Source organism: Phascolarctos cinereus, unplaced genomic scaffold (genome assembly GCF_003287225.1).
Source record: "Phascolarctos cinereus isolate Bilbo 61053 unplaced genomic scaffold, phaCin_HiC Scaffold_4;HRSCAF=312, whole genome shotgun sequence".
Taxonomy (NCBI): Eukaryota; Metazoa; Chordata; class Mammalia; order Diprotodontia; family Phascolarctidae; genus Phascolarctos; species Phascolarctos cinereus.
The window spans coordinates 207988886-208001136 of record NW_027555847.1 but is presented as its reverse complement, the minus strand read 5'-3'; the positions used below and the strand labels follow the sequence as shown (position 1 = coordinate 208001136).

General features: G+C 39.2%; 1 protein-coding gene across 2 annotated transcripts in view; it reads left to right on the top strand.

The window, feature by feature from the left end:
* The window catches only part of SYT17 (synaptotagmin 17), an 87680-nt gene extending 83591 nt beyond the window's left edge, over positions 1–4089 (top strand). For both annotated transcript variants that reach the window (XM_020965299.2, XM_020965297.2), the window contains exon 8: positions 2711–4089. In XM_020965299.2, coding sequence (XP_020820958.1) covers positions 2711–2907 — 197 coding nt within the window. In that variant the 3' untranslated portion in view covers positions 2908–4089. The remainder of the gene's footprint in view (positions 1–2710) is intronic.
* Positions 4090–12251: the final 8162 nt, after the last annotated feature.

Here is a 12251-nt window from a genome sequence, read left to right as displayed (position 1 = left end):
CACACACAGTAAGTTAAAAAGAGTAGCATCTCCCAATGAGGGGGGCAGCTGTGGACCAGACAGAACAATGCTTCTCTGTTCTTGTATTTAGTCTGGTTCCCCTTAATTGGGTGATGAGTCTTTCCCTCTAAGATTACCTTCTACTTTGTATCCTGAATGTACTATTTATTTAAATGTTATTTCTTCATTAGAATAGATGCCTATTGAGGGCAGAGTCTATTTTTGCCTTTCTTTTTTGCATCTGTGGCTGGCACTTAGAAAGTGCTTAAGAAATGCTTAGTGACTGACTGGCTAATTGAATGGTAGGTGCACAGATGTGAAGAATCCTTATCATTAAGGCAACCAGGTGGTGCCATGGATACAGCATTAGGCCTGTAGTCAGGAAGACCTGAGTTCAAATTCAGCATGACATCACACTAGCTGTGTGATCCTGTTTAACTTGTTTGCTCAGTTCCCTCATCTGTAAAATGGGGCTAATAATAGTACCTCCCTGCCAGAGTTATTGTGGGGATCAAATGAGATAATAATTGTAAAGCAAAATAAGCATTATAAATATGTTAGCTACCATCATCATCATCATTATTATCATTGTCATAGGAATTAAACTTGTTCTGTTTGGACCCTGATGGCAGAGCCAAGACCAATGGATGGAAGCAAATTTTCAAAGAAACAAACTTAGGTGTAATATAGTGCTCGGCAGCTAGGTGGCGCCATAGTGCATAGAGTGCCAAGTCTGGAATCAGGAAGACTCATCATGTTGAGTTCAGATCTGGTCTCAGATACTTACTAGCTGTGTAACCCTGGGCAAGTCATTTGACCATGTTTGTCTCAGTTTCCTCATCTGGAAAATGGTAAACTTGATAGTCTCTCACAAACAGTCCCATTATGTCCTATGAAAAACTTTCTCAAAGTTAGAGCAAAAGTCTAGGGGTTGCCTTGAGAAGTGGTGTGTGAACCTTCATCAGAAGTCTTTTTGTTTGTTTGTTTTTTGTTTTTTACAAGGCAGTCAGGGTTAAGTGATTTACTCTGGGTCACACAGCTAGCAAGCGTCAAGATTCTGAGGCCAAATTTGAACTTAAGTCCTTCCGACTCCACAACCAATGCTCGATCCACTGTGCCACCTAGCTGCCCCTCGTGAGTCTTCAAAGTCTTTAAACACATGATGAATGACTACTTGTTGGGTATATTACAGTGGATATGAGCTGAACCCTATGATCACTGAGGTTATAAGATCTTAACTTTAGAAGTGAAAGAGATCTTGGAAGTCATCTAATTTTATATATGAGGAAACTGAGTCCCAGAGAGAGTAAGAGACCTGGCCACATAAGTGGCAGAGCTTGCTTTTGAACCAAGTTCCTTTGACTGCAGAATCAGCATTCATTCTCCTATACAAAGATATTTCCTTCCAGCTCTAAAATTCCATGATTTTGTGATTCTTCATGGTCAAAAATGAATTATTAGGAACTTGCTGCACCTCACACATTGTCAGCGTGAGTTAAATAGGCCTGGGACCTTAACTTCAAGAAGCTTATAGTCTGACGGAATAATGTGGGACAACAGAAACGTTTATAGACAAAACAATGACATAGATTTGATTGGGAGTACCTAACCTTTTTTGTCTGGTAGAGCCTTTGACAGTCTGGTAGAGCCCATGGACCCCTTCTCAGAATAATGTTTTTAAATGCATAAAATAAAATGTATGGGATTATAATTTCCAATTATATCAAAATGCTGTTATCAAAATGTTTTAAAAAACATTCACTGACCCTGGTTAAGAACTCTTGGATTTGATTTTTAAAATACAGTATTGTTATCAAGTGTCATTTGAAAAATTGAGTTAGGTGTTGTGAATGGAACCAACTATTATGCAGAATAATTTGGAACTATGCCCAAAGGGTTATAAAACTGTGCATACACTTTGATCCAGTAATACTGCTAGTAGGTCTGTATCCCAAAGAAATCACAAAAAAGGGAAAATGACTCCACACAAAACAAAATGTTTATAGCAGCTCTTTTTGTCATAGCAAAGAATTGGAAACTAAGGGGATGCTTATCAGTTGGGGAATGGCGGAACAAGTTGTGGTATATGAATGTAATGGAATACAATTGTGCTATGAGAAATGATAAGCAGATAGATTTCAGAAAAACCTGGATAGGCTTACATGAACCATTGCTGAGTAAGGTGAGCAGAACCAGGGGCATGTTGTACATAGTATGGTGACCAACTTTAATAGACTTAGCTCTTTTCACCAATACAATGATCTAAGATAGTTCCAAAGAACTCATGATGGAAAATGCTATCCACATCCAGAGAAAAAACTGTGGAGTCTGAATGTAGATCAAAGCATGCTATTTTCTCTCTCTCTCTCTCTCTCTGTTTTTGTTCCACCTCATTGTTTTTCCCTTTTTGTTCTGATTCTTCTTTCACAATATGCCTAATGTGGAAATATGTTTAACATGATTGTACATGCATAACCTAAGAAAAGATAAAAAAATATTGAATTAGGAAGGAGAGGATGGTTCCTGACTTTAAGGGAATTGCAGTCTTCTTACTGATATCTTATCCCTATTTTTTAATCTTTTTTTTATCTTATCCTTATCCTACCAAACTTTCTACTTCCTCCCCAACATTCTTTTTGCCTTGCCCTTGGCTTGCTTTCCTTTCTTCACAACCTTTATATCCCTCCTTTCCCCCATTCTCTCTTTGCAGTGTATGGCCACAATATGAAGAGCAGCAATGACTTTATTGGGCGAATTGTCATTGGCCAGTACTCTACTGGTTCCTCAGAATCCAACCATTGGCGGCGGATGCTGAACACCCACCGGACAGCAGTGGAACAGTGGCATAGCCTACGGTCCAGAGCAGAGTGTGACCGAGTCTCTCCTGCCTCTCTTGAGGTGACGTGAAAGTTCCTGGGTATTTTATTTTCCCCCCAAAAAAAACTGAGAGGGAAAAAAGGCTGGCATATACACATACATATAAGTATACATATGCATACATAATCACTGGGGAATTGAGAGTAATGGACACAACTACTGATATCAAAATGACTACCTTTGATAAGGCGCCTCAAAAGACATTCCTGTGTCCCATTTCCAGATGATGTGAGTGGTGTCCATTGTTTCTTCTCTGGGACCTATTGGACACATCCTCTGATGTTGCTATCCCCTCTAACCTTTGCCCCACGACTTCATTTTCAATGCCAAGGGCACTTTTGAATTAATAAGAAGAAGGCTGCCCAACCTCTACCTGACTGGTTTGCTTGGTGTTAGGTAAGAGTGTGGTGAGGCTATTGCCCAATGGGAAACTTTTATCATAGTCGCTGTCTGCTGACAGTGAGTGCACACCCAATTCTCTTTCCCAGAGGTTTAAGTATCTATGTATTCTCTTGGTGAATGTGATGAGTAGATTAGACTGTTTGGGGAAAAAAATCCAATGTGTGTATATGTGTATATATATACATATATATATATATAAAATGTGGTAAAATAACTTCTGACTTAATGGATCTGTCCTTGTGTTAGCTTATTACCCTGGAACTCTTGGTATGTATGCTTATGTTCTTGTCTAAATGCACACATGTGTGAATGTGTGTGTACCTAAATCCTCTTGTGTGGAAGATGGCATGCTGGGACTCAGATCTCTTGCCTTCTCCTCTGAATGAATTGTCACACAACTACATGCTGTTTGTCAGAGACACACTCATCTAATATTCACATATCTGTATGGAAAGTATGTGGAATATGATATTGCAAAATAATTCTTTCGAGTGGACTCATACAGTGATCCAGAGAAAACCAATGAAGAAATGTTTAGAGTCTCCAAGGATTGAAATGTCATGGATTGAAATGTTCCCAAACCTCCAATGGACTCAATCTCTTTCCCTGACAGACTCTTGTGGGTCTTTCTGTGTTTGTGTGTGAATCAAAGTCATTTTTCCTCAACAGCCCCTAAGTTAGGTAGCCTAGTTATAGAGTAGAACTGTTTACTCTTTTGATTGTTTCTGTACATTTTTCAGAACATATTGTCTGGTACTATGGAGAGTGTATATTTATTGAAATTAAAGATCTATTTATTTGTGCCATGCACTCAAAGTTGTTGCTTTCTTTGGGGTTAAGGGGAGTTGGTGGTGGGAGTATCGAGGGATATAGCAAAGTTCACCTGATCATTGGTAACAATTTTATAAAAATGAGAAGCCTGAAAGGAAATATCAAGCAAGGTTCCTTCCTTTCAACTTGTTTGGAATTACTTCCTCAACAATTTAACTGCCTCTGTTCTCTCCCCTTCTCCAGTCTGTCCTCCATAATGCTGCCTGATCAATCTTCCTAACAGATTTCTCTCTTTCTGTCACTCCTTTACTGAAAAACCAGTCATTTGCCATTGCCTATTGAATTTTGTGGGTCAGCTAGGTGGCACAATGGATAGAGTGTTGGGCCTGAAGTCAAGAAGACTCATCTCCCTGAGTTCAAATCCAGCCTCAGACACTTATTAGCTCTGTGACAAATAACTTAACCCTGTTTGCCTCAGTTTCCTCATGCATAAAATGGCAAATCGCTATATTATCTTGGCCAAGAAAATCCCAAATGGGATCATGAAGAGTCAGACATGACCGAAAAACAACAATTGAATATTGTATCAATGCCTGATGCTGGTATTCAAAGTCCCTCACAGTCTGCCTCCAATTTGCCTTTTCTGCCTTGTTATAACTATTTCCCTTCATGTACTCAATGCTGCAGCTAAAATGGAATGTTCTCTACCCGTCTCTACTTCCTATTCTTGTCCTGACCTTGAGAATGTAGCTTTTCTCATTCTATCTCCCAAGCTAAAATGGACCTTACACTCCTCTCTGTTGAAATCCTTTCCTTTGAAGTCTAACTCAGGTGCCGCTTCCCTTACATCCCAGGTAAAAGTGATCTCTCCTTTTCACATTTATCACACCACTTTGCCTAAGTCTCTCCTTTATGTCTATTTTACTCTCTTGTTTCAAAGCTATTTGTGTATGCATTTTCTAGTACTCTGTTAGATTGTAAGCTTCAAGGCATGGTCTGTGTTGTATAGATGATAATAATAATAATAATAATAATGATAGCATTTATATAACACTTTAAGATTTATTAAGCACTCCACATAAGTTATCTCATTTGATCCTTCCAATGATTATTTTACAGATGAAGAAACTGAGGCTGAGAGAGGACTAGTGACTTACCCAGGGTCACACAGCTAGAAAGTATCTGAGGCAGGATTCAAACTCAGGTCTTCCTAACTGTAAGTCAGGCACTCTAATCATTAAGCCACTCCTTGAAGTATATGGAGTGTTCAAGGAGGACTAGCACCTCTGGTACGGGGACTTGCCAATCCACCTTTGCTGTCTATCTGGTACTCATCTTTCACCAGTGGCTCCAAGAAGCTGTAGCATGCACAGTGGCCACACCCCAACAGGTCTGAAACCCATAGGTGAGTTAGGAGGGTGTTTACCTTAAGCCTGTGAAGACAGAGTGGACAGATGAGAGAACAATTTGTTCCAACAGCCATAATATGTTCCAATGCCCTGTAATATGAGCAAAGCAGTATTGCAGTAGCTCAAAAGAAACGCGAGATGCACAAATTTAGAGACATCTCCATGTCAAACATTCATGTGGACTATTTGCACCCATAGAGCCTTCTGAGCTTGTAGTGGTCTGGTCAACCACAGTCAGACACACTGCACCTTGACCCCAATGTGGCGATATTATTTTGGTCCTCTTTGAGAATGAAGGACAACATCCAACCAACTAGTTAGAGAACAAGTTCAAAGAAAAGGCATGTAATGAAGAAAAGTAGCATTAGAACATTTTCCTCATGTAACTTGAGTCACCCTCTCTCACAAATACATATACCATCAGTGGGAAGAATGGACATGCCAAAGGAAAGTATTTGGAGGGACACACATGTGGCCGTGGCCAGAGTGCACATTTGGAGAGGCAGTTCTCATGTCCTAGGGCCACTGATGTCTTTTAATGATGTTATCTCTCTCCGGGCCTGCTTTTCCATGCTGTTGCATGATATCTCTGGATGGTGCCCCATCGGTTTCATAGTCACCGTTAGGCATGGCTTTGTTGGGAGTTTGATTATGGAGCTTTTCTCAGCTTTCTCCTTCTGAATTTGGAAAGGTCTTTGACTGATTATGTGTCTTCCTCATAAGAAACTTATGTAAGAGTCTCTATTATCTCTTTTTTTAGCTGAGAGCCCAGAGGTTTAACCATCATCTATTTTAGGGTGGCAGGCTCTAAAAATATCCAGCACAAACTTGAGAAAAAACCCTCATTTGTTTTTAACCTCAATATGAAAAGAGAAATAATGATACGTAGATGATTCTCTAATCTATTTATCCAGCCTTAACCTCTCTCCTGACCTCCAAGCTCGCAGTACTAATTGCCTTTTAGACATCTTGAACTAGATGTCCTGTGGACATCTTAAACTTAGTATATCCAAAACAGAACTCATTATCTTTTTTTTGTTGTTGTTGTTATTTTAGGCAATGGGGTTAAGTGACTTGCCCAGAGTCACACAGTTAGTAAGTGTTATGTGTCTGAGGCTGGATTTGAACTCAGGTCCCCCTGAATCCAGGACCAGTGCTCTACCCACTGAGCCACCTAGCTGCTCCTGAACTCATTATCTTTTCCCTAAACTTTTTCTTCTTCCAGACTTTCTCTATTATCAAAGGCACCTTTATTGTTCCTGTCATCCAGGCTTTCAACCTGGATGTCATCCTTGACTCTTCACCTGCCTTTCACCTAATATATCCAATCTGTTGCTAAGGTCTACTGTTTTGGTCTTCATAAACATCATTCACAGATGCTTTCTCTTCTCTGATATGGCTGCTACTCTGGTGCAAGCCCTAATCACCTCACACCTGGCCCATTACAATAACTTGCTGGTTGCTGGTTAGTTAGCTATTTCAAGACTCTCTCCACTCCAGTCCATTCTTAATTAAGGTGCCAAAATAATCATCCTAAAATATAGGTCCTTCAGTCCCATCAGTCATACACCACATTACTCCAGTAACTTCCTATTATTTCCAGTATCAACTATAAAATCCTATTTGGTGTTTAAAGTTCTTTATAACTAGCCCTCTTCTACCTTTCAAGTCTTCTTATACTGTACATAGTACAAGAGCACTCCAAGTACTCTGTAATTGAACGAGCGTTTTGCCTGCTATTCCTCTTACACAATACTTCAATTCTGCCTTTTCTGTCACTGTCCCCCATGCTTGGAATACTCTCCCTCCTTGTCTCTGTCTCCTGTCTTCCCTAGATTCCTTCAAGACTCAGCTCAAATCCCATCTCCTGGAGGAGGTCTTTCCTATTCTACCCTACTGCTAGTGCCTTCCATGTGACATTATCTCCCATGTACTCTGTATATGTCTTGTGGGGTGTATGGGGTCTTCAAAGAGGAACGACACTTTTGGTGTGAGGGCTTGATGAGCCCTTTTCAGGGCTGCTCATCCACCTTTGGTGTCCACCTGGCACTAAACTCTCACCTGTGGTTCCAAGAAGATGTAGCCATCTTGGTAGATGGGCTAAACCAGGTTGAGAGAAACTAATGGACCTCAAACCCATTGGTGAGTTAGGGGAATATCTACCCCCAAGCATGTGAAGACTTCACCCCAGTGGAGTGGGCAGATGAGAACAGTTTGTTTTAATGGCCATGAAGGTGGCTGAAGTAGGCACTGTGGAACACTTAGAGCTTGGTCAGACATGAAAGACACCAAGGTCATTCACTGTATCCCTCCAGTTATCTTGACTTTTGTTTTGCCACTGGACTTGGATGACTCTGGAAGAGAGAGTGAAACTGATGTCTTGTGTAACTCACTTAAATCCAATTCCCACACAAGTAAAAACGTCACCTTGTGATGATTTTTCCCTTTGAAAATGAAGGATGAACAACAACAACTATATGTCTTGTATGTGTATAGTTCTTTGCATGTTGTCTCTCCCATTAGACTGTGAGCTCCTTTGGGACAGGGACCAGAGACTTAAGAAATTCTTGTTGACTGACTAAATACTCTGTCAGTCTATCTATCTATCATCTCTCTCTCTCTCTCTCTCTCTCTCTCTCTCTCTCTCTCTCTCTCTCTCTCTCTCTCTCTCATCTATCTATTTCACCACTATATTGAAGCTGCTCTCCTAAAGGTCACTCTAATACTTAATGCTAGATCCAATGGCCTTTTTTCAGGCCTTATTCTGCTTGATCTTTCTGTAGCATTTGACACTATTAAGAATTCCCCCTCACGCTCTCATTCTTTGGCTTCTAAGACACTACACTTCATGGTTCTCTTCCTACCTCTCTTATTACTTCTCTGCCTCCTTCAAGTTAGACATTACCCAAGTCTTTGCTCTGTTCTTGGCCCTCTTCTCTTCCCTTTCCACTTCTTCCCTAGAAAATCTCATCTAATTCCATGGCTTTGGTTATGACCTCTACATAGGTGATCCACAGATACATGTGTGTGTGTGTGTGTGTGTGTCTCACACATATATATGTGTGTCTATATGTATGTACATGTATATTTCCAGTTCTGTCCTTTCTCCAGAATTGCATTTTGAATTTCTTGTAGCTTTACCAATGCTGAATGAAGTGTGATGATCAACTTTGATAGACTTAGCTCTTCACAGCAATGCAGTGATCTAAAATAATTCCAAAAGACTAATGATGGAAAATTCTATCCACATTCAGAGAAAGTACCGTGGAGAGAGAATGCAGGTTGAAGCATGCTATTTTCTCTCTCTTTTTTCTTCCTCATGGTTTTCCCCTTTTGTTCTGATTTTTCTTTCACAACATGACTAATGTGGAAATATATTTAATATGATTGTACACCCCATAGCCTATATCAGATTGCATGCTACCTTGAGGAGGGGGGTGTGGAGGGAGAGGGAAAATTTAGAACTCAAAATCTTATAAAAGTGAATGTTGAAAACTAAAAATAAATAAATATTTTTTAAAGATAGCTTTACCTGGATATCTCACTAGTCCCTCAAACCCAATGTGCCCTAAGTGTAATTCTCTAAACTTGCTTCTCTCCCTAACTTCCCAATTTCTTTTGATGGTACCATTGTTATTCTGGACACCTAAGTTTGAAACCTAAGTCATCTTGGATCCTACTCTGTATGTCACCCCCTTATCCAAACAGTTTCCAAGTCACATCACTCCAACCTTTTCAATATTAGTCACATTCATCCTTCCCTTTTCATTCCAAAAATACCCAAGTTCAGTTTTCATCACTTTTGCTATTATAATAGTTTTTAATAGGTCTCTCCACCTTCAGTATCACCCTACTCTATTCTATCCTTTGCAGTGCAACCTGGACAATCATTTCCACCCATGATCTAGCTGGGGGGCAGGGAGCAAAGTTGTGATTGGCCTCAGTGAAGAGAGTTCACATGCCAATGAAATGTGACCTTAGGCTATGTTAATAAAATATAAAAATTTGTAAATAAAATACAATGTCTAGAACAAGGGAGACAGTCAACTTACTATACTTTAAAATGGTCAGACCACACTTGAGGTATGTTCAGTTCTTAGTATAGTATTTTAAGAGAGATATGATCAGGGATGTGCTGACAAATGTTTAACAACCAGTTTTCTGGGGGGAAATACACACACACACACACACACATATGAGATACACTTCTAAGTTTCATCTACATCATTAGCATTTTCTCCATCACTTTTTTAAGTCTAGACAATCAACATGACAATAAATCATATCCTGACTGGTAGTGTTCACATATATCCAAAGTGTAAGCTCTCACATTGAAAATTTAACCATCAGCTCTCATGAGCTGGTTCAAACTGTCTCCAAAACAGCCCTGGATGTGGAGAAATTGGCTTGTGTTCAGAGTCAGATAACTGGAATGGAGAGGGGTCTTGAAATTCTATCATATGAAGAAAGGTTGAAGGAACAGGAAATGCTGAGTCTAGAGAAGAGAAGACGAAGAGTAGACAGAATAATCATCTTCTGGTTTTTGCAAGGCAAAACTAGAATCAATGGGTTGATTATAGGGGGTCAAATTTTGGACTCACTTATAAACACAAACTTTCTAATAATTATTCCCAATGGAATGGACTGATTCATGACATAATGGGTTTTCATCCCTGAAAGTATTCCAGCATAAGATGAGTGACCACTTACCATGTTTGTAAAGGGTATTCCTATGTGGGAGTGAGTGGTTGGCTTGATGGCATCTAAGATCCCTCCATCTTTAAGATTCTATAGTCCAGATTCCATAGTCAACAAATACTGGAGGGGATGTGGAATAATTGGGACACTAGTTCATTGTCAGTGGAATTGTGAACTGATCCAACCATTTTGGAGGATAACCTGGAACTACGCCTGAAGAGTTATTAAACTGCCTTTGACCCAGCGAAACCACTAGATCTATTTCCCAAAATGATTAGGGAAAAAGGAAAAGAACTTATATGTTCTGAAATATTTACAGCAACTCTCTTTTTTGGTGGCAAAGAACTGGACATTTTGGGGATGCCTCTCAATTGGAGAATGGCTGAACAAGTTGTAGTATATGATTGCAATGGCATACTACTGTGCTACAAGAAATGATGAGCTCGATGATCTTAGAAAAATGTGGATAGACTTGCACGAAATGATGAAGAGCAAAATAAGCAGAACCAAGAGAACACTGTATACAGTAACAGCAGTGTTGTCGTAAGAGCAACTTTGAGTGAATGAGTCATTTTGACTATTATAAATATTAATTACAAAGGACATGTGAAGGATGATGAAATCTGCATCAGAGAAAGAACTGATAAAAAGAATTATGCATAGAATGATTTTACATATATATGCATATTTGTGTCTAATGGTAGCCATCTATAGGGTGGGAGGAAGGGAAGAAAAAAAGAAAAAAGGAATTTATGTGATAACTTTATTATATATTTAAAAGGAATAGCAAATTGTACACAGTAGATTTGCAGCTTCATGTGCAATCATTTTTATTATACTATGTTTTGAAAATGCTTGTTTTATCCCATAAATAAAAAAAGATTCTATAGTCCAATATTCTGTTCACGTATACTGTCTTTATTCCTAGTTCTTTCAGAATGCAGATGTTTGTGGATAATACAGAATCTCAGGACTGAAAGGAACATTTTTGTTTTGTTTTGGTCCAGATCTGTGATCCATGGTAAAAAAAAAAACTACCTCAGTCAATACGGGTCAGCAACCATTGTTCAATTTATTTTTGTTGTTGTTCAGTTGTGGCAGTCATGTATGACTCTTCATGATCCCATCTGGGATTTTCTTGGTAGAGAAACTAGAATTGTTTACCATTTCCTTCTCTAGCTCATTTTACAGATGAGGAAACTGAGACAAACAGGGTTAAATGACTTGCCCAGGGCCACACAGCTAGCAAGTGTCTGAGGCCAGATTTGAACTCAGGAAGATTCTAACTCCAGGCCTGGCACTCTATCCACTGCTCTATCTAGCTGCCCTTTGTTCAATTTATAATCTTAGGGAATTGCCTAGGACACTGATTGGGACACTGACTTATCTAGGCAGTAAAGATCAGAAGTAGAACTTTGGCCCACTTGTTCCTAACTCTAAGGCTCTCCATCCACTGTATGAAATTGCTCCTCATTCATAAAGAGGGAAACTCAGGATTACTTTTATAGATAAGGAAATTGAGGCCCAGTGATTTCATTGTGCTGGCTGTTGACTCTTTGGATGATATGCAACACCTTTTAAAATATTTTATTGATGCATTATGTTTTTTATACCACAGTGACTTCTCGGTAAAGCTCACTCATAGAAATCTCCTGTGACACAAACAAAAAAAAAAGTTAAGTAATGTTAACCAATATAACAACCCAATAATGTTAATACCATTCTGTATCAATAGTTCACCATCACTTTACTGAGAGGAGGGAAATATATTCCATCATCAGTCCCTTGGAATCAAGATTGATCTTTGCATTTCATCTGATTTCTAATTTTTTAAATACTATTTTTCATTTCTGCTTCTTCAGAATAGAATCTTTTGCCAAAGGAGCTTCAAGTCTTCACTGGAATAAGAAATTAATCCCTCCTGTGAGATTAAGACTTAATAGTATGAGAAAGACAAAGAATTTAGGAGATACAGAGGTCCTAAGGCACCAGGGTAGTGTCTCGATTATCTCTAAAATCCATTCCAGTTGCAAAATTCTATGATTCTATGCCTAGATTTCCTAAGGTCTTAAACTGGTTCCTTAGTGGCATCTT